Raw genomic sequence first — 23994 nt, forward strand, 5'->3', positions numbered from 1 at the left:
TCATTTACTATGGGTCAGTTCTGATCTGATTTTTGCAAAAAGAAACAATTTTTATTTTATTTTCATCCAGGTGTTGGAGGTGAAAAAAAACAAAAGAAATAGACAACACACAAACCCATAAAATTCAGTGAGGCAACACACTAGTTTTTTTTATACAGAAACAGACTGCATAAGAGAAAAACCCCACACCCTCATGACATGTCCCACTTTTATCCTCATCACGGACAAAAATTAGGACATGCAAATGCATGTCAACATGGGGGCAGTCCATGTACTGGACAGGTGTCCAATGCGCGTTGCGCCTTTCACACACGGCAAGTGTGTCGGAGGCCTTAACCCTTTCCAATCCAATTATTTTTTCTCATCCATTCGCCCCAGCTCCAAATAAATTAGAGCTGGTGAGAATGGATGAGAAAAAAAGATTCAGTTCAGGAGGGTGTAGGGAAATGTCAGAGTGCAGGAGGGTGCAGGTGCTCACTGCACCGTGGGGAGGCCTGCCTATCTGTCGGGTGTCTTCCGCATTCTCCCTCTGCCTCCCGACTCGGCGATCATGTGAACGCTGGGGTCAGGTGGCACCCAGCGGTCACATGATTGCTGAGCCAGGAGACAGAAGGGAGAAAGCAGAAGACGCCGGACAGGTAAGCAGGCCCCCCCCACAGCATTCATGTGACCGTTGGGGGTCAGGTGACACCGGCGGTCTAATGATCGCTGGCCAGATTCTCCTTGTATGACATAGCGCTAATTAAGCACTATGTAATGTGTAAAGGAGAAGGCAGAAAGGGTTATAAACCCTTTCTGCCTTCTACTCAGGGGTCCTCACTGAGGATCAGTGCAGGAGTGCATCTGCACCCGATGTGTCTAATGATCGGGTGCAGATGCACTCCTGCACTGCAGTGTTGGGCCTGCACTGACATCGGATTGGAAAGGGTTAAGCTGCAGCAGAAGTCTGAAACTGCATTCTGCTGCAGCTTTTCATGTGGATCCACCCGATTAGTTTCATGTTGAAATGGCAGTATTAAGAAGAATGAATGGACAGGTCCAATTCTTTTTTTTTTTTTTTTTTTTTTTAAAACTACCCTGAAAAATCCACACCATTTGAACTATGGATTTTCACAGCATTCAGTGTAATGCTGTGTGTGACGTCGGCACCATAATTACACTCTGTGAACATGGGCTTAGAAGCTTAACACAACTCTTCAGTCCTAGACAAAGATGGCCACACTGCTTCTGCCTACCTGATGCACACTATATATTCTAACCCCTACTTTCATTGGGCAGAGCAGCCCATGTGAGCAGCACCAGTAAATCAAAGCAGGGCTAGTGTGTTTAACTAATGCACAGCATGCATCAGGTAGTAAGAGAAGCTGGTGCAGCCATCATTGATTGTCCAGGCCCCAGGGGCTGCTGTAAGACCTATGCCAAGATTTGAGAACAGTGAAACAAAATCCACATGTGCGTTTACCAAGTGTCATCCTTTGTGCTGCATCCACTTCTAGCTTTGGTGCAAAACTGCAGAGGGTAGGGGGAAAAATTTTTATTATATATATATATATATATATATATATATATATATATATATATAAAAATAGAAATCCAAACCCCACACTACTACTCTAAATGCTTTGTCCACATGTGGATCTGCTACAGATTTTCTAGTGGATTTTGGTGCAGATTTGACCCTTTGCACTGCACAAGATAAAAATCAGCACTGCTAATTGGCATGTTACAGATTTAATATCCACCCACATGTCAATTTACAGTGTTAGTGACGATTTTTTTTTTCACATAATGTATTTGTATTTTGACCCGCTCATCCATGTTACTGCTACCTTAAATGCTAGGTACTTACCACACAGAAAAGCCACTGTGTGTGAACATGGACTAAGGGTGCTATTACACAGTATTTGGCAGTTTGAACAAAAGTAGATTCAGCAGGAAGAAGTGGAAGACTTTCCTTTAGCCGTTGAACTTACTTTTGGTTCTGGCTAAAAAGTGAATGAAACTGCAGCAAAACTTCCCTGGACCAACCCTAAAGAACTTCCTTTCTAAACGTGTGCACCACTATTACTACATAAGATGCACTGGACAATAAGAGGCAGCAACATTTTCTGTGTATTCTGCTCATTTTGTACAGCAAATGATGCCTTATACAGTACAGAAATGGTCAGGTCATGACATACAAAATTTTAGTGGCAAGTAACTTTAAAAAAAATTATGTCCTTCAGATCCTGAAAGCAAAACACTTTCAATAATGACATAGCACCATAAATATTAATAATGCAGAAGTAAAACAAAAATCCAGAAAATGATGGGAGGGCATGATACATTGCTAACTAAAAAGGCTCTGGAAAAAGAAATACGCTTTAAATAGCAAGTGTCTCGCTTTTAGAATTGGGCTAAAGACTGATCTTATGGAACTCGAGATTTCCACCTGCTTTGGAGACTAAGGCAAACTGGTGTGTAAATCCTCCTCAGGGAGCGCAAGAGTCGCTACTTCTATAATAAAAGAAAAAAAACAGGGGGCCGCTATACCCTCAAATATTCTAATCCACCCTCTAAGCAACGCTTTGGAATCATTAACAAAAGGGAATGACAGTGGAGATGGGAGAACACTCAGTTAGAATCATCACTTGATGTGGACGCAATGTCCAGATCGATCGATCCATTGGTGACTACAAGGCGGAATCTTTTGGAGGGTGTGAAGGGATTAAAAGCCACGTTTTTCTTTTTGCCTTCACCCGTCAATAAATCTGATTCCTGTGAGGTGTATAGTGTATTCACAGTGCCTTCCCTAATAGGCACCAAGCATTCATGCGCTCCGGTGACAGAATGCCTCCTTTTGAGATCATTTTTAAAACCCAGTTCTACATATGGCTTTAGGGATAACTTCGGATCTAAGAGCATATCAACAGGGAACAGCTTATGCAGGGTAGAAAGACATTTCTGAGGTCTAGCACTTGCAGCATCAGTTGTGGCTTTAACATGACCATTGAAATGTCCCTTCTGTGGTTTGAGGAGACTTTTCTGTTCTACCAGTCCCTTCTTCCCCTTGAACTGGTCAGGTCTGGATCTTGAGGAGAACACCTTATTTGCATACGACCTAGTTAGCGGTTGTGATGTCCAATTTGTACTGGCTAGTTCGATGGGACTGTGTGCGGTGGTAACCAATGTGGTCATGTTGGTTTTTAGGGCATCGTGTGCAGGTCCAGAACATGGACTAGGTTTACCCTTGGATTGGGGAGTTTTCCTCAAAGAGGACTCGTGTGGGCTCAGAGTGTTTGTGTTGTCAGGGATAGTAACTCTCGATTTGCTCAGATTTACAGTGATATAACGTGTCAGGCCAAACTTTTTGGGTGAGAATAGATCGGACGGCATTCTGGCGGAGCCTGTATTATTGATACTTGCTGTATTTTCAGGTACAAAAGTAGTTGGCGAGAAGTCCTCTGCCTCCTGAATTTGTGAATGAGATCTATTAGAGTCGACAGGAGACACTAAAGCATTAGGGTGTAGATAACCCATTGAAAGATCAATATCAAGATTTTGATAACCAGACTCTACTAAGGGACTTGATGCAGGGTTTTCCACCAGCTGGGAGTGACTCTCATTAGGCATCTGTCTACAAGGTGGTGGATTATGACATTCCACAAGTAGTTCCTCTTCAAAATGATCTTCATTACAAGATGTATAACTGAGAGAACCATCTGTGGTAACTGTTGGCTCTGGCTGAGATGGACTGTGTTGGGCTTCCTGGGCTGTGCCAGAGCCAGCAACTAATCTCAGCTTACCAGGATTGAGGTTTTGCCTTTGGAGTCTTATAACAGCTTCCTTTCCAATTTTACAACGTTGGCCGTTACTTTGCGTCCGCGATACATGGAAACCGCGACAGTTTCTGAAGTTATGCACGACAACACGGACATCCTTCAGAACAGTCCCTTTGGGCAACACAGGCTTTACTGATGTTTGCAGCTTCATTGTTTTAAGAGGTTTCGATTTATTATATGAACTAGAGCGGTAATAGGGAGATGAAAAAGACGACCTGAGACTTGAGGGAAAAGTGCGATTTTTGCCATTTTCAGGGCTCTTTTTGAGGCTGATTGATGTCCTGGAAGCTTTGAAAGACAAAAAAAAATATTAGATATAGTCTGAAAAAAGAAAAAAAAATACTGATAATATATAGAACAGCAATTGAAGACGCTAAAGATCAAGAATGTAATTAACAATGAGCTACATGGACACTAAAACAAGAGGGAAAGGAAGCCCTCCCTGAAAACAGCATGTCGGGATTGAATGAAAACAGCGTGGCAATGAGTTAAATAGGTCTGAAGCCGAGGGTCTAAAGTTTGTGGCAAAGGGGCAGCCCCTGCACTGGAAGATGGGGACACCACAGCATGGGCAGCGAACCAAGTTTTGGAACACAACACCCAGCCACATAGAGAACTGCCCTGCATGACCAGCTGGCCACTGACTGCCGGCCTAGGCTGGCAGAAGCAATCCCTCCTCCGCACCTGCAGCAGTCCCAGAAAAGCACTGCAGAAGAGTAATATGCACCGTTTATGGAAGGAAGACCTTCCCTCGGGGCCTCCTGTTTGAGCAAGAGGTTATCTGGCTGGCGGATTCCATTGTCTTTCTCCCTTGCATACACAATGAGTACATTGTCCTCTCCTGGCATGAGTAAACACTGCTTTGCATACACAATGAGCGCAAACAAAACCATCATTAAGCCGCTGGAAAGCCTGAACGAACGGCATTTAAATGGAACAAATTCTCTGCGGCTTAACAATGGTTTTTATGCCAGCTAAAAACCAGGGCTGAAAGCCAATTGAACAACTAGTGCACGACTGCGGTAACATGTAACGATTATTGCTCACTGTCTGCCGTTTTACACACAGCGATAATCACTTAAAATTTGTTCAAATGGCCTTGACTCCGATTTCTGTATCAATTAGGATGAAAATGCAGTGCGATTCTTAGTCTTATCTAAGTCATCATATAGAGACTAAGCTTATAGAACACAAACAGTTCTACGGTTCTTCTTTACGGAGCACGTTCAGTAAACCGTGCAGGAAGAAAAAAAAAAGTGAACCTCTGTTAATGACCTCTGCATGTGCTAAAAGGCAAAAGTAGTTAATTAAAGAGACAAGATTAAAAAATGTGCCTTTTACAGGTGATCTGCCCATTAAACAAGGCACACAATTAGGAAAGCTTTGTTCAGTGTGAACCAAGCCTCAATGTAAACAACTTGCAGATAGGCCATAAAGGTCGTGTTTCTACAGAGTTTTTTCCTGCATTTCTTCTCAGATTTTTCTGTTGGAAAGTATGCCAAAGTTAGTGATACATTTCATACTTTCTACTGACCTACAGCCAACATCTAACTGCAGCCTTTTTCCTTAGCGATGCATTAAAGGGGTTGTCCCGCGCCGAAACGTTTGTTTTTTTTTCAACCCCCCCCCCCCGGTTCGGCGCGAGACAACCCCGATGCAGGGACTTAAAAAAAAAACCGCTCAGCGCTTACCTTAATCCCCGCGCTCCGGTGACTTATATACTTACCGGCTGAAGATGGCCGCCGGGATCCTCTTCCTCCGTGGACCGCAGCTCTTCTGTGCGGTCCATTGCCGATTCCAGCCTCCTGATTGGCTGGAATCGGCACGTGACGGGGCGGAGCTACACGGAGCCCCATTGAAGAAAGCAGAAGACCCGGACTGCGCAAGCGCGTCTAATTTGGCCATTAGACCATTTTAGACGGCGAAAATTAGACGGCAACCATGGGAACGAGGACGCCAGCAGTGGAGCAGGTAAGTGAAAAACTTTTTATAACTTCTGTATGGCTCATAATTAATGCACAATGTACATTACAAAGTGCATTATTATGGCCATACAGAAGTGTATAGACCCACTTGCTGCCGCGGGACAACCCCTTTAAGCTGGAAAATGCTACAAAATCATTGCTGAAGAAACGGGTGTACATCAATCCATGAGGCAAATTATGTTCAGTCGGAGACAAATTTGCACTATTCTTACGCTCCCTAGGATTGAGCGCTCTTTGAAGAATCTCTATTGCGCTCTTGGAGTGATCTTAACAGTGGTGAGGACCACAAAACAAGACCTATAGAACACTCTACAAACATCTCTGTTCACGTCTCCACTATTAGTAAACACACTGGAAAAGGACACCACACCCTAAAACACTACCACATTTCGAGGTTTGCCCGAGATCACCAGGATGCTCCAGAATCTTTCGCGCAAGATATTGCACTCATCTGTGTGAAATTAGCCACAGATGACAAAAGGGAACTTTGTAGCACAAATGCACAATGCTATGCTTAGAAAACTAACACTATACACCAACATCTCATCCCAACTATGAAGAATGATTGCAGGAGCATCATGGCTTGGGGCAGCTTTGCCATCTAAAGCCTGTACACCTTACAATTCATTATTCCTTCAAAGATTGCAAGTCAATGTTAAATTGTGCATTTGAAGCTCAGTTCAGGGCCTCTTTGGTAGATTAGACATAAATTCACAGATGAAGCGCAGCACCGTCATTTCGTATTGGAAGACATTAATGGCCCATTTAGACCGAACGACTCTCACTCAAAATTCGCTCCAAGCAGTCTCTTGAGCGAGAATCGTTGGGTCTAAAAATGCACAATCATGCACGAGTCGTTCCTCGCTCGATTCTAGTTTTCTTGAATTGAGCGATGAGCTCTTATCAGCGGTGCAGGCTGTTATCACGATCTGCAGCGCTGATAGGATTCTTTCAGCTCGCATCCCACTGGTAGTTCAGAGGGATGAGAGCTGTAATTGCGGACAATACAGCTGTTTGCTTATGCAAAACAGCTGTATTGTTTATCGAGCAATAGCAGCATTGTCCTGCTCCGCCTGCATAGCTCTTTAATAGCTACTATAGACTATGCAAAGATGATTGCTCAAAACGGTCGTTTGAGCAACTTCTGAGTTATCCTTCGTTAGTGTAAACGGGGTCTGACACGGTGAAGTCCAGCAAACCCCATTATAATTAATGGGGACTATCAGGTGTGAAATTTGCCAGATCTGGCAGTTCCACCATTTTTGTTCTGCTCCCATGACGGAGCTGAACAGCTGAAATTAAAATGCTAGTGTCAAAGAAGCACAACATAACAAGCTTATACAATGTTTACATAGCTGAGGGAAATGGAGGATTTCAAACTATTATATTTACGTTTAACCGCTCAGCATTTGAAAGCAAAAAAGTTGAGTTGTTCGTTCAAACACAATCATTGCATGTAAATGGGGCTTAAGTCAGAATTCTGACTTAAGCCTATTGAGTTGCTCTGACCTGATCTGAAAAGGGTTGTGCACGCAAAGCATCTCTGAAACATTGAAAGTTTGGACAATTTTTCCCTGCGAGGGTGTTCAATACTGTACAAATCTAATTTGCAGCTACAAGATGCTTTGGTGCAGGGGACTGCTGCTGAAGTGGAATTTACAGGTAATTCAAGGGTCACTTTCTCTCCGTACGGTGTATGTTATGGGACAAAACCAGACCACATTTTTATTAGTGATCAATACATAAATCCAGGCAATTCACCCTTTCCATACAACTCTCTCATACACAATCTTTCAGGACAAAAGTCATGTAGAAAGAGAAAGGACGAAACAAAAGTTAAGACAAGCAGTGAAAACCTTTCTTACTAGAAGTCCGCTTCTTCTTCCTGGGAGAACCATTCTGGTTTTGTTTGTCACTCTGATGCATCAGCCTTTGCAGACGACCATCGGTCTCTCGGAGCTTGTATTTCTCCAATGAGGTAGATTCAGAAGATTCTTGTTTTTGCAACCTGAAAGCTCCTTGTCCTTTTCTAGAGGAAAACACTTCAGCATCATTATCGCATTTACAGCTACTGCCCATGTTCATACACCGCTGATGTGCTGCAGAAATCGTCGCACCTGCTCCATACAGCACGTCTACATGGAGTTGGTGCTACATACATTTCTACAAACAGCCACATTCAGATGTATGGAAGTCATTATATCAGTTGCAGAAATTTTTTCAGCAAATTAGGTAGGTGAGCTTGCCCTAAATTGGGCAGACACAGAAATTTTAAAGCAAATACCCATGTAACTCACCCCTGCCCCCATGTTCCCCACTTTCCCCAGAGAGAAGAGAGAGAAAAACCCAAACTTACCTCTCACAAGTGCAGCACTCACACATTTCATTGTTCTCCCCAAAAAAACTGTCCCCATAGAAGCACGTGATTTCTTCTTCTGGTTTTATGTCCCTGAGAACTTTTACACAAGCAGCGTTTCCTTCGGATGGAACAAACTAGACAGATTATTAGATTTTACTTTTCTTGCCTGTAATCTCACACCACCAACGGCACAAGTGTTTTTTTTTACCCCTTAGTGACGGCCCCATGGTCTTTTTCCGTCCTCCATACAGTGCGAGTGTCAGCTGTTTATTACAGCCGACACCCGCAGGCAATAGCTGCAATGGGCCATTAACCCTTTAAATGCCGCTGTCAGTTCTGACAGCGGCTTTTAAATCCCCCGACTGATGTTCGGGAGTCCTGTACTACATCATACTGCAGGAGCGATCAAAGCATCACTGGTTGTTGTAAAAGAAAGTATAAAAATAAAAAGTTTAATTAAAAAAAAAAAAACAAACGAAAAAAAAAACACTTGCCATATTTGCAATAATAGAATCTAATAAAGCAAAAATACATGCATGGTATCGCTGCATTCGTAGAAATCTAATCCATCAAAATAACGCATTCCCAAAAACAAAAAAAAAAAAAAAACAAAAAAACACAGAAATGCACTTTTTTGGTCATCCTATCTTCAAGAAAAAAAATGTAATAAAAAGCAATCAAAAAGTAGTTTGTATTAAAAAATGGTACCAACAGAAACGACAGAATGTACCGCACAAAGAGCCCTCACATATCTAGGTCGATGGGGAAAAAAAAAAAAAAGTTATGGTGTGCATAAAGGAAGAGAAAATAATTTTCAAAAATTAAATATCTTTAAAAAAAAAAAAAAAAAAAAAACACACTATATACACCGTAAGTTTGGTATCGTAGTAATCGTATTGATCCATAAAATAAAGTCACTTTTGTTGCAGTTTGTGCACTGTGGAAACAGGAAGCACCAAAAGATGGCGGAATGTCCGCCCGCGCCCCCCCCCCCCCCATTTCTCTCTACTTAAAATTTTAAAAATGTTTCAGTACATTATAAGGTACAATAACTAGTACCATTAAAAAAATACAACTCGTCCCGCAAAAAACAAAACAAAAAAAAACAAAACAAAACAAAACAAACAAGCCCTCATACAGAGACGTCGATTGATAAAGGAGTTACAATTTTTAAAAAGGGGAGGAGGATAAAACGAAACTGGAAAAAAGCAAAAAAGCTCAGTCACTAAGGGGTTAAAGCAAAGCCCCATGTGCAATCAAAATTAAGAGAAAAAAAAAAAATCTTTCCGCTTTTATTCTGCACAAACAGGACTTACGTGAAAGGTAGAAGTATTTAGAGATTTTCACATAAATTTAATTAAAAAATGAAACATTAGTTAAGCAAATAGAGAGCATGAAAGATCCCCAATGGACTTCATGTTGGCAAGTAGAAAATGTTTTTAATATAAAATGGGCTAGTGTTGGCATATGTCGACTCTCATGAAAACATGGTCCATCTCATATAGTATTTGGATGTCATAGGGTAGAGAAAATTTAATTTTGGTGGTGTCATTTCAAAATGATAAACTATACAAAACTTTCCAAATTGCGATACAAGCAAACATACCTTGCAGTTAGGCCGACAGTCTAATGATCAATAAAGATAGAGTGGGAGGGAAAAAAAAAAAAAAAAAGACACATTAGAAAGTTTTCATATTACACATGTTTAGAAGAATCAGTCCCTAAATTGTCCAAATCAGAAGAGGTTTTTATAGAAGACAGATACAGACCTCCTCAAAACTGTTTAATCCTAATAAAACTGCTTTAAAATTTTTTAAAGTGCGTATTCTCAATGCTAGCAGGTTCTTTAGTGGTCTGACCCACAAACTGCTGTGTATTGGCTGATTGAAGATAGGGTTTTCTGATCTAGAAGAAATGCCTGATGCCTGATGGGGTCCTATCTCCCCCCCCCCCCCCCCCTCTGCTAGACCCTTGCCCATTCGCTAATCCATGGCCGCCATACAGTCCAGAGCAGAGGGAACAATTCTTTCCATTGAGGTCTATGGGGGTTAGAGGCACTGAGCGCTGCCAGCTAGCGGTACACATACTGGCTCTGCTCCATTAATCTTTATGGAACATGCAGCATCCAATATAATCAACAAATTGATATGGCCCCCAGGATTCTCATTAACCTACAGCATCGATATATAGCAGTATAAGGTTCAGAGAATCCTGCCAGTGTCTCAAACTAAGCTGGCATCTATATGGGTCACTGGTAGCATTATCCAGCGTACGGACACCGGCATGTACAAATTCTGTTGATTATATGCTATAAACATCTGTTGGTAGTGACCTCAGGAGAATGAGGGTGTGCCTACCCACTCCTCCCCATTTAACAATTTCCGGCTAATGGATTCTCCATACAGTTCAATGGAAAGGTGCCAGCAAGCAGCAGTGACCCTTTCCTTAGTTGGGAAAAAAAACAAAAAAAAACAAACCCACACACAAAAAACTTGTAATTTCTTTCATTAACCGGAATACCCCTTTGATAGATCAGTAGGGGTCCAACTGCTGACACCTCCCCCCCACCGATCCCAAGAATCGTTAACCCGCGTTGCATCCATTTCACAATGCAGGACCAATTTTTCCAATTTCCCCAATGTAGCAGCAAATGGCACAGGAAGAGAGAGTACAAAGCACTCAGCCATTTCAGTCACTCCCATTGAAGTGAAGCGAGCCACTGTTACAGTGTTAGGAGTACCAAATCAACTACCGTGGTAAGGGCTCCCACACACTTGCGATTGTATTTTTTGTTAACGCGATTGTCAATGGGACTTTCTAATGTTAAAAACGCAACGCACCAAAAATGCAGTTGCGTGCGTTGCGTTTTTTTTACAATAGAAAGTCCCATTGACAATCGCGTTAACAAAAAACGCAAATCACAAGTGTGTGGGAGCCCTAATAGCATTGGCCAAGACTCACAAGCCAGTTTCATTTGCCATTGAGCCCATAACATTGGGATCTACTAGTCGCTGCTTTGACATTTGCCAGTAGAAAACTACTGGTCTATCTTTTGGAGTTCTTCAGAAAGACAGTAAAGTTTAGGCACATACCATGATTAATGAATGCTGCAGGACCCAACCAAAGCTGAGCACATTTCTTTCTGGTAGAGTACATAACACTAAAGTCATTTTCACCAAAGCGAAGGAGGCTCTCATCAGCTTTGGTAAGCTCAGCTATGCAGCCTACAAGCAATGCTATTTTTTCATTCTTTGACCTGGGTAGCAAAAACACAAAATTAAATACAGAAGTAAAAAAGTAGTAGACCTGCAAAACCAACTGTATGCTCAGTCTATATTGACCTATGTGCAGGTTTTTGGAGTTCGGGAGGCAACCGTGTGAACCACCGAGTCACCATTGTGCGTGCACACACGTATACTCACACACTAATTTCTTGCCCCACCAAAATAAGTCATCCACAGGTTAAGGGATAACTGGCTGATCAGTGGAAGTCCAACCGCTGGGACCCACATCAATCCCTAAGATCAGTGGTCTGGAGTGCCACAGAATAAACAGATCAGTGGTTGTACATGCTGCTGCATTCATTCATTCCAATTATCAGTGAATGAAGTCATGGGCCCAAAGGACATTGGCATCTGGTCATTCACATACCATGAATGTTAATATCTTTCATAAGAGGCTGAAGAGGACCATATAGATTGTCACGTGATGCAAATCAGCTTTCTTTGGAATGAGATAAACTTAACCCATTAATGCACAACTTTACATTACCAAGGTTTTGTAGCAACAACTTTGGCTCCATTAGTTTCCAAGGAGTACCGATTGCAAGAAACGATTGTGAAGCCACTTTCCGCTTGGAACATTCGCAGATATCGGAATATCTAGAGGCAACACAAATGAAAACTATGGTTTCACCCTGCCGCTAATACAGAAAGCAGAAACACATTCTTTATGTATCCCATTTATGTGAATAAGTGTAAAGCGATACGAAGCTAATACTAAAGGGGGATTCCCACAATACCTTTATCACCCAGCCACAGAATGGGCAATAAAAGACTGATCAGTGGGGTTCTCACTGCTGGGACCCAAACCGATTCCAACAACAGGGGTCCCATGTCCTATTCAATAGACAGTGCAGAGGAGCTTGAACAGAGCATCAATTGAGCATGCATGCTGCTGCTCTAGTTCCTTCAGTGGGACTGTTGGATACAGCCAACACAAGCTCTATTATCGGCAGTCCTGTGTAACGTTGACTAGAGCAGCTCCATTCAAGCTCTTCTTTGCTGTGGGGGGGGGGGGGGGGGGAGGGAAGAAGTTAGGTGATATGTAGTGAGGAAGAGAGGGACAAAAATGACTATCATTCTTGGGATCAGTGTTAGTTCCAGTAGGGAGACCCTACCAATTAGACTTAGTCAACTATCCTGTAGAAAGGCAATAAGTCAATTGTGGGATCTCCCCCACAAGGACCAGGTCTCCTTGTAACTTTGATGCTAGACAAAGGATACCAATAAGAAATGGGTCCTATTCAATAAGCCAACAAAGACATTAGACAAAGCTCTTTGTGACTTCGGCAGTCTGTGAACATGACACTTACATGCACCTTCAGCATGGCTTCCTGTTGCGGGCTCCGGTTTTTGAGGTAATTGTTAGCCCCAGTTATTAGTGAATGGAACGCGGCCTCCAAGTCTCTCTTCTTTCGGAATGTATGCACTGCTTCCCGCAAGTGATGCTGTCGCCTTATGGAAGGCAAAGGACTGCAAAACAGACACTTCTAGTTAGAATGAAAAGGGTTATAGTCCCTTGGCCCTTTGGTCTGGAGCAGGAAAAAAAGCCCATGTTTGATATTAAGCTGTTCCAGGGAGAAAGGGGGAGCGCATAATTGGTACCTTGCATTGAAGCAGCTCAGTGTTACGGTCTTGGAAATGGGGATGCACATGTTCAACCATTGCTGATCAGACAAGGATAGCATGTTGGAATAAGAAGCCATCTATAGTTTTCTAAGGTCCCTTTATGTAGTTTACCACCATACTTTGTGGAGAGAACAAGGCCTGAGGGGAAGTTACTTGCGAAGGGTGCTTCTACACGGGACAATTGTCAGGCAACAGATGCCCCTGCAATAATGGTTCCTGTGCCTTCATGTAGAGAATGGATGAGGATCAGACTTCACAAATTGTTTAGCTTTATAGTCACTAGCATCAGGACTGTTGAGATCCTACATCTCCAACATTTTAAAAGAGGTTTACCAGTTACGTGAATAAAGCTTGATCACCATAAAGAAAGAACAGAAAGGCTGCTATTACACGAGTGCTAGTGTCTGCTGCTAGAAGTAATGTATTCCCGACAATTGCCGAGGAGGAACCTGCAAGTACAGCTCAGCAATTAGTGCCATTATACAAACATTACGATGCTCATGTAATAGTAGCCCAACAGTTCCTTCATATAGGTGCAAGTGCATTTTGGTCTGTGACTACACAGCATATTCCCAGACCAAAAAAAAAAAAAAAAAACCCAAAAAAACTATTCCTTGACAGCTAGTATAGTTGTCTCACGAGTGGGGGCTGGAGGAGATTACTCTCCTCACACTCCCCAGCCCCTCTCCGAGAGCTGGTCTGCGCATGCGCATAAGACCTGTGCGGCGCGAGCACGCCGGAGCGGCCCCATTCAAGAGAGCAGAAGACTGCACAGCGCAAGCGCATCTAATGGAAGGACAAGGCAGCGTTAGTCGGCGCCATGGAGACGGGGACGCCAGCACCGGAGGGGGTAAGTGGATAACTTCTGTATAGCCAATATTTAATGCACGCGGGACCCCTTTAAAGGGGTTGTCCCGCGCCGAAACGTTTTTTGTTTTTTTTCAATAGCCCCCCCGTTCGGCGCGAGACAAACCCGATGCAGGGGTTTAAAAAAACAAAAAAACGGATAGTACTTACCCGAATCCCCGCGCTCCGGTGACTTCTTACTTACCTTGCGAAGATGGCCGCCGGGATCTTCACCCACGGTGGACCGCAGGTCTTCTCCCATGGTGCACCGTGGGCTCTGTGCGTTCCATTGCCGATTCCAGCCTCCTGATTGGCTGGAATCGGCACATGTGACGGGGCGGAGCTACGAGGAGCAGCTCTCCGGCACGAGCGGCCCCATTCAGAAGGGAGAAGACCGGACTGCGCAAGCGCGTCTAATCGGGAGATTAGACGCTGAAATTAGACGGCACCATGGAGACGAGGACGATAGCAACGGAACAGGTAAGTGAATAACTTCTGTATGGCTCATAATTAATGCACAATGTACATTACAAAGTGCATTAATATGGCCATACAGAAGTGTATAGACCCACTTGCTTTCGCGGGACAACCCCTTTAAGGGCTCAAAAGGAATTTTAAGGATAAAGAGCTGAACTTAATGATGCATTATTTTAAGCTCCCCAAACTATAAAACAATTAGACAAAGGTTCACCCAAACAATAACACCTTATAGGAGACAACACACCTTACGTTCATTTTATGTGTTCTGAATGCCAGGTATGGATCGAGCACCAAGCTAGTCGCCAAGTCATCATTCTCACAGAGCTCCCTTGCTGTCAACCTGTTAGAACCCATGGTATAATGGAGCTTTGGATCATGCTGTAAATATCTGGGGGGAGGGAAGAAAACACAACCAAGTTACAGGTAAATTAAATAAGCCAACACTCTTCAACTCCTAGTGTAATTATATATAACACACACACTGTTAAATCCCCATATCCACAATCAGACACTGTACTGATCATGCAGTTTTTTCCTTAGGCCTCCTGTCCGTGGGCGATATATAGCCGCGGAAAACGCAATGAATGCTTTCCATAGGATAACCATAAAAATCACAGCTCAATGTACACGAGCGGAAATCCGACATGATTTTCCATTCACATAAAAATCACGGCATGCAGCAATGAACCCATCATTAATGATAGGTTCATTGCAGAAAATCGCAGTGACTAGCATTCCCCCGCGGACAGGCAGACTTATTGTTGCATTAGGCTTTTTGTTCCCTGCTTAAGACTTTGTTGCAATTCCCACCATTCAAAGGAATGGTTTGCAATGTTTTTCTTTTTTTTACTACATTTTGTAGATAAAATTTGTAGATAGGGGGTTTTGTGGCTACCTGCCTTTTAAAACTCTGGGGCTTTTATTATACCAAGCACCCACAAGTGATTAGCTACCGCTCATTAAAATAGCTCTGTGATGGGTTACACAGTTACATCTGCTGCAGAGTTTAATTCCTGTAGGGATCCATATACAGTACTCTATAGGTACAAGCTGTCATCTAGTTACATCATGCCCCAGCCAGAACGGCAGGGGTGAGTGAACACGGCACTTTTCTTGTAGTGGGGTGGGGGGGGGGGGGGGGCACGGCTTCAGCCTCGCAATAGGGGCAAGGGGGGGGGGGGGACGCAGCTTCAGCCTCGCAGTAGGGGCAAGGGGGGGGGGGGACGCAGCTTCAGCCTCGCAGTAGGGGCAAGGGGGGGGGGGGACGCAGCTTCAGCCTCGCAGTAGGGGCAAGGGGGGGGGGGGGGACGCAGCTTCAGCCTCGCAGTAGGGGCAAGGGGGGGGGGGGGCGCAGCTTCAGCCTCGCAGTAGGGGCAAGAGGGGGTGGGCATGGTTTCAGCAATAATCTTTATGTCTAGACAGACTTTTGCATAAGTAAACAAGGTCAGACCAGGTGCACCAAGTATGCTTTACACCAACAGGTTCGATTCCCAGTGGAGGGAATGAGAGCCGTTCCCCCAGGAAGAATTCTTTTCATTCTTCCCTCCGCTGGGATTTATTTTTGTCTACTTGTGTGAAGAAAAAAAATATATATATATATTGCTAAAATCAATGCAGTTATAGGCCAGCATTATTGTGGAGGTTTTGTAAATATTGAGGCAGAACTGCAGGGTATGAATTACTTATAGGCGTTTGCTAATGTATAATATAGATGTCTAACTGCTGGGGGTCCTAACATTGAGGAGCCCACCTAATGAGGGGAATCAGATGTCTGTGTCCCAGGTTAGACAGCTGAATCCATATAGTGTTTATGGGAGTAATGAAGATAGCTGAGCAAGATCTGCAGCCACATCTCTGCCTGGACACATCCTGGTGGTGAGACCACCTACCCTCAGGATACGCCAGCACATCAAGGACCAATTCCTACGGACGGATTTCTGCCACGTTCCCCGCGGCAGAATAATGCAGCTATTAGCAAAAAACTATTAGGTTCAATAGAACCTGTCAGTGCTCACATGTGCGATTCCGCCACGGATTTCCACTTCCGGAAGGGGGGGGGGGGGGGGGGGGAGGGGGTATGGGAACCAAAAAAAAAAAAAAACCACACCATGTTCTGTTTCACTGCATTTTTCCACAGCAGAGGTCTCCATTAATATAGTATTAATAGAGACCACGGAAAGACGCACGTTTTTCTGCGCTCACCAGCAGGGAGGTTTGGTTTACCACTGCGGTACTCCCACGGCGTAGAATCCGCAGGCGTTATTTTCCATTCTAGCAAAGAATGGGAAAAGTCTACTAGAACAGCTTGGCAAGTTCACATGGTACATTGTACAAGTTTGGATTACACAAAACTGGGGAAAAAAAGGAAACAAAATAAAAGATGACAACACTTTAAATAACAGTTCATATGCGACACTATTATGATCGTTGGAGCTTACTGTCTGGCCAGACATTATTTGACATATCAGATCACAAATACACACCCGCAGTATATAACATTTACAATGAAGGTTTGATAGTAAACAGGCAGTGCCAGGGGATGGCTACCATACACGCTCTTCTAGTTTATTGCATACATGACTGTCACACTGAATCTACATCCAGCAACATTGTCACAAAATAGGCAGAAAGGGGACTAGCAATTTATTTCCACCTTTTCCCCCTCTGTTACCCCCAGGAAATTCAGGAATCCCTATAGAAGATGTATAATCCCCCCTCTAGTGCCCTGCCCGGTTCTGCCTGCATCCAGTAGATAGAACAGTGCAGTCAGCAGCAGCCGTCAGCTGGATGGCCGGGCGCCTCTTCTAACGCTGCACACTACCCACCTCTACGATAAAGGGGCTGCCGGCCCAAACCCTATAAGGGCATTTAACAGATAACAGGGAAGTGGGGTCCAACAGCCTGTCTGCATGAAACCACTGCTGTTCTCACAGACTAAAGGCTCTTTTGGATGGAACGATTAGCAGTATGGAAAACGCAGCCAGCGACAAACTATTTCACTTCTCGGTTATTCGTTTTCTGCAGACATAAAAATAACCGTTGGCGCATTTGCTTATCTTTCCGTTTAAACACCGGTCATTCTCAGTCGCTGCACGATTTCTTGTTTGAATGAGCCAACAATGTATCTGCCAGAGTAAACAATGTATCATTTAGTGTAAACAGACCCCAAGACTGGAGACAGACTAAGGCCTCATATGTCTGGGATAATTAAGATTTAAAATCTGCAGCGTTTCTCCCGCACGCGGATCCGCGCCCCATAGGGATGCATTGGACACCCGCAGGTGGTTAAATACCTGCGGATGTCGTTTTTCCCTTCAGGCGTGGATCCGTGTGCGGGGAAAAAAATGGTGACATGCTTGATTTTCGTGCGGGTCTCCCGCAGGCTTCTATTGAAGCCGTCCGGATCCGCGGAACATCCGTACCTGAATTAAAACTTACCTGTATGGACGCTGCGGATCTTCCCTCCGTCGCGGACGGATATTCTTTATTTGGCCCGGTGGATGTGCCAAGCGCATGCCGAGCACATCCACCGGGCCGAAAAAAGAAGCTCCGGCCGCGACGGAGGGAAGATCCGCAGCGTCCGGACAGGAGAGTTTATTCTTATTTTCAGCCTCATGTCCCCAGGAAAGGAGGGACCCGCTGCGGGATTCTGCATGGAGAATCCGCAGCGGGCCTGATTTTTCCCGTGGACATGAGGCCTATGGCTCCTGTCCACAGCAATAGTGCATTGTGTTACTTGGGGCAATAATCTGGCCGCGGGGAACACAATGCAGACTTTCCATAGGGTTGCTATGGAAAGCGCAGCCCCCTGTCTACGATTGGAGAATCACAGCGATTCTTCACTCGCGGGACGCAAACCACAATTCTCTGCGGTGAGCCCATAGTGCTGCATATCTCGCACACAGTCATACGCAGCCCCCCCCCCCCCCTCCGGGGGGGGTTTATATACACAATTACATAGAGAAAACTGGGCTCTCACACGTATATAAACGCAAAAATAGAACATACTGCGTTCTGTACTCTCTTATCACGCAATTCCAACAAGCTAGTGTGAGTGGACCTGCGGAAGGCAATGTAGTTGATTACCTGCTGGTTACGGCACATCGCATCCATAATCACGCACCCATTTTAGCCCGGCCTGAATAGCCATTTCCAGTGGTGCTTCTTTTGTTTGGCGTGCGTAATTTAACACGCCCGTATGGTAGGGAAAGTACAGCAAAATATGACAGGAAAAAGATGCGTGCAAAAAAAGCCTTGTTCGGTGTGGAAATGCATTGTGCTGAGGCCCGCACAGATGTGCATCCACCCGTGTGAGGAGGTGTCCTGGCCGGATGCCCCCTAGGGTATCACGTGGTACAGGAGCTGCGTGAAGGTGACCCCCGGCTTGGATGGCAGTTACTCCAGAGTCTGTGGAACCAGTTTGTACATTCTGCCGTTTCCTGGGACAACACATGCCCATTCCAGCTTCTTGCAGAATCGCTTTGACCACCCAATGACTTCTCATCAGAGTACCCACTCCTAGGCCTCATGCCCGCAGCGGAATCCAACCCTGCCCACGGCCAAGGACCCTGCGTGGGCAGGCAGCGGCATCCGCACGGACTGCTCTTCTCCCGGGATCTGTACTGTGGATGGGCCGCATGGCTGCCGGCGCAGTACAGATTATTTTTTTTTAAACTCCTGCTTTCCCAGATCGGACGGCTTCCGTTGACTTCAATGGATGCCATCTATGTGGGAGCCGCACTGAAATAGAGCGTGCTGCCATCTTTATCAGACGCTAGGGGCAATGGTCCAATGAACAGCCATGTACTTTCACCGACTCCATTCATCATGCGGCCGTGCATCACATGTGTAATATGCGTCAGAATCACGGTCATGTGAGCCCTTCAGACTTATTCACACCACATTTGCGCTACATATGACACATGCAAACGCCGCACGTACAAGACGCTGCCCATACAACCCACTGAGGTCGGGCAAATGTGGGGGTGTTGGTGCCAACATTTCAGCCATACCAAAAAAAAAATGTGCCTATAAGCTCCTCTGTGGTGGCAGATAACAGAAGGCAATAGATTGCACATCACATAGAGACCAGCACGTTAGGTCTTCCATATGCTATGCAGTAGTAAAGCATGCTGAGGAACTACAAGCACCGCCATAGCACGCCTGCTCCAGGTCGTACATGCGCGGCCCTTTATCTGCCACTTCCCTGCAAGCAGGAACCCCCCTTCTGCACGGCCGTGCCCGGCAGCTCATGTTTCCGCTCCCAGAATCCTTTGCAAGGCGGGCTTTTATCCTGACGTGACCCAGCTAGCTCTACAGCCCACTCGGCGGCCCGGGAGCAAACTAGCCATCCCCCTGCACGTGCGGCGACCTTACCGAGCCCGGTTGTCTGCCGTAGGGTCTTCCGCCCGTAATTCCCTCTCCCACTTCCGCGCTTCTCTATACGACCGCCTCTTCTTTTTTTCTAGTACTAAGCACCGCCCACCTTTGATAAGTCGCTCTCTTCATTGGAGGATAACGTCTGACCTCTTTTTTCTGATAGGCTGTAACAAGCGTCACTCAAGCAGTCTTAACATTTTAATTGGTCAGAATTCGTGTCAGCTATTGGCTGCGCTGAACGGCTCCTTCCACTCGCTGCGTGACGGCCATAACTGTAGAGCACGTGGTGCGGCAGCAGCAGCGTTACCTCGGGAACTGGCCGCCATTTATCTTCTCGATAGCTCTGCTGCTGCTTGTTACAGATAGTATGTAAGCCAGGTGCGGCTTTGGCTAGGATTACACCGCAGCTTCGGACAAAGCTCATAGCCATCGCCACCTAATAGAAGTGAACGTGGCCGTGCTGCAATTCAGAAGTTACCGCAACTCGATGACTGCAAGAAATCAAGGCGCCCTTAATTTTGTTTTCTGCAGTCGGCTGGTTGCAATAACGAGTTGCATCACAACCGTATGCAAGCTGTACAGCCTTCAATCAGAATGTCTTCAGATGTCAGACAGTGGATTGGAAAGGGTTAAAATCCGCCTCCACACTGTGAGATGGATTCAGCGTCAGAATATGCACCAGATGGTGCAGATTTTGCGCTGCGGACCCTCTAGCCAATCTGCTCTGTGTGAGCGTAGTCATAGGGCCCTTCTACAAAGAAAGAGCCTCGCTGGATGGTGGGCAGGGCTGGGGGCAGCCAATCAGCACTGACCCATGAGTGCAGGCCCATCCTACAGGTGTGATTGTGTCGCCCGTGTGAACGAGGCCTTATACAGACAAGCGTCTACTGCCCGCATCTCATAGAAGCACATGCTAATCACAGTGGCTCCACCAATAATGATGTAACACCATGCTGTGACCCTATAGTGGCAGATACCAGTTTCTACACGTGATCTGCAGATCATAGAACTAATTACAGCACTGTTATATTTAGTGACTCTTCACTTTTCCTGTCCCTTTAATCCAGTCCAGACTGACATAAAAATTTCTTCCAGCCACAACTTGCAGCCCAGTCCTCTTTGGTACCTCACTTTTCCAGCACCCCACTAACAATTTTCCTACTCTGCTGCTACCCCAATTATGTGCCTATTGCTGCCCTATCTGCCCCTGTTACTGTACATGCTGTGTGGCATGGTGCCTGCAAATACTGTGCTGCAGAAGTAGCTAGACTTGTCGTAACTATAATTACCTACCCAAAAATGTAGTGCCACACAGGCAGCACCCCTGAAAAAGTGGTGCCAGATAGTGCCCTAAAAATAATAGTGCCAAACAGATAGTACCCATTATTATGGCGCTAGTAGTAATAGTGCAACACACAGTAAAAGTAACCCAACCACTAATAATGCTTCTCTTAGTGCCCCATGCACTAATAGTTCCCCCTCACACTCTAACAATACTCCTTTTGTGCCCCCATGTATTAATGCCCACTACTGTGCCCTTACAAAGTAGTAGTGCCCTAAATGCCTTCTTAATAGTAATAGTGCCCCTAAAATAATAATAGTGTTTATCTTGATAGTAATAGTACCCCCTCATACCTCCTTAATGGGGTTGTCCGCTTAGATTTTGGCATAATGCCTTTCTAACGTGCACCCAGGGATATAGTACTGTAGTCTGTGTTACCAGCTTTCACCAGTACAGGTCCCTCTTGCTCAGTCACATGCTGCAGCGTCAATCACCCGTGACTCTCTCTCAGGTACTCACAAAGTCCAGCTGCAGGCCTCTTACTATACAAAACTGCTGCGTTGCACCAGAGCACAGGAACAGGACCTCTCTTTTAGACCCAGCCCTTCAGCCAATCAGTGTGTAGCTGAGGCCCTATCAGTCCACAGCAAGAAAATCAGAGTCAATAGTCATGTGACCTCTCACTAAAGGTCCTATCAGGGCCATTAAATAAGTTACAACGGCAATATATAGATCTATAGATGAGAATTTAATCCCTTACAATCACACCCTCAGTATAATGCCCTTGCATCATAAAGACTCCAAAATTAATGGGTTTGTCCAATAGTTAAAAAAATGTGGCAGCAGCATGTGAAAAAAAATAAAATAAAATTCTTGCCTGTTACATCCCCCGCACCAATGCTGTATTTACATAGCAGCAGTGAAGATGTGTCGTACTTACTGGATTCAACCCTGCTGCCATGTAAACTAAGACCGGCAGAGAACGAGGGAAGCGTCCCTGCTGGAACTGGGGGAGATTTAGCAGGTTTTTTAAAACTCCTTTACAATCTCTTTATTTCAGGCTTCCTTATCAGACCCTAAAATTCATATTCATTCAAGCCCAGTCACACAGAGGTGTCCTGCAGGAATGTCAGGAGCATTGTTATTGGGTACATATAGTATGTATGCATATATTACATATATATATACATATCATTTAGTAGTATTGCTATATGCCTTTATAGATACACCCAGTAATCCACCTGCACGGATACCAGTGTAGAATGGAGTACACATGAGACTGTATTATTTACAGTCAGCCTGCATTCTGCGTACCTATGGCAGTGATGTGCTTTGCTAGCTGCCTCACGCTCTGTTAAGCCCCATTTAAGATGATCGCTCAAAATTCGTTCACAAGATAGCTGAAATGACAGTTTGAGAGATCATTTTGCATAAGCTACTAATGAGCACTAATGCCCATTAGTAGCTTATTAGTTTCACTTGTGTGCAAATGAGCCTCCCTTTGCTGTATGCAGATAACAGCAGGTGATCTGGTATCTGCATACATCTCCATTGTATTCCCGCGGGACAGCAGCTAAAAACACTGTTATCAGCGCTCCTGTGGAGACTCAGAGCATGCATTCCCTGCTATCCCGAACGATGGATTTTATGCTCACATGAAATTCATGGTTCGGCAGAAAAGCAAACGATGGCAGGATTTATACACAACGATTATCGCTCAAAAGACATCGTTTGAGTGATAATCGTCGCGTGTAAATGGGCCCTTAGAAGTATCCAAAACAAAAGAAATCTAGATAAGAGGTGAACGGGGCCCAGGACATGTAACAGCAGCTTCATTTAATCAGTGAACCACTTTTCTAGCAAAAGAATTTGATGCTGTTTGGTCAGGATAAAATACTTTGCAGCTGTAGTAGTAAACTGTGACCATGTCTTCTTACTATCTGGTAATGGGCTGTTACACGATCACCCTTTGTCAGTTAAAAAGGCTGCAGGGCTTCCTCTTGGCCGGCTCTCCACATGATGTGGCAGGTGCAGAGCTTCCATGTTTGCACTACACGTTTTGCAGTTTACAGACATCTCAGCTGTTTTCCTGGACTGTCTGTACATTTACAGAGGGTGAACAGCCATATTGCGCAACAGCTATATGTTGGGGACAAATTACACACCTTTTTTGATTGTGCAATTTATCTGAGACTTGATGCGCTGCCACTAAAGTCACCCTATAGCCCTTGTAGGGGCTTGTTTAACCCCTTCATGACACGGCCTATTTTGGGCTTAAGGACGCAACAATTTTTGGCGGATTTTCTTCTCCGTTTATCAAAAGCCATAACTTTTTTATTTTTCCGTCGACGCGACTGTATAAGGGCTTGTTTTTTGCGTGGCGAACTGTAGTTTTTATCGGCGTCATTTTTGGGTACATTAACTATATTGTAAAACTTTCTTTTTTTTCTTTATGATAGCAGGGAGAGAAAACGCATCAATTCTGCCATAGATTTTTTTTTACAGCGTTAATCATGCAGCATAAATAAGACAATCCATTTTTTCTGCGGACCGGTACGGTTACAACGATACCAAAATTCTTACATTTTTTTTTAGTTTTTTCCTCTTTTCTGCAATAAAAACCCTTTTTTTGGAAATCTTTTTTTTTTTCTAAATCGCTGCATTCAAAGTCCTGTAACTTTTTTATTTTTTGATATACAGAGCTCTGTGAGGGCTTATTTTTTGCGAGACAAGCTGTAGTTTTTACTGGTACCATTTCGGGGTACATACGGCTTTTTTGATCACTTTTATTGCGTTTTTAGTGAGGCAAAATGCTAAAAATTAGCATTTTGCCTCAGGTTTTTAACGTTTTTTTTTTGCGTTTTTTTCCGTGCACAGTCAAAAGCATGTGCATCTTATTATACGCGTCGTTACGGACGCGAAAATACCAAGT

The 23994-nt window shown here is 44.5% G+C and overlaps 1 protein-coding gene across 1 annotated transcript; it reads right to left on the reverse strand.

Moving 5' to 3' along the window:
• Positions 1-2094: 2094 nt before the first annotated feature.
• On the reverse strand, positions 2095-19874 carry KMT5C (lysine methyltransferase 5C). The gene is made up of 9 exons (XM_066607745.1): positions 19778-19874; positions 14646-14789; positions 12760-12919; positions 11937-12046; positions 11258-11421; positions 9772-9791; positions 8163-8299; positions 7672-7835; positions 2095-4109 (listed from the first exon to the last, which is right to left on the reverse strand). Exons 2-9 carry the CDS (start codon positions 14753-14755, stop codon positions 2614-2616), a joined length of 2361 nt encoding a protein of 786 aa, XP_066463842.1. The 5' UTR covers positions 14756-14789; positions 19778-19874; the 3' UTR covers positions 2095-2613.
• Between the last annotated feature and the right edge of the window lie 4120 nt (positions 19875-23994).

This window comes from Eleutherodactylus coqui, chromosome 6 (genome assembly GCF_035609145.1).
Source record: "Eleutherodactylus coqui strain aEleCoq1 chromosome 6, aEleCoq1.hap1, whole genome shotgun sequence".
NCBI classification, from domain to species: Eukaryota; Metazoa; Chordata; class Amphibia; order Anura; family Eleutherodactylidae; genus Eleutherodactylus; species Eleutherodactylus coqui.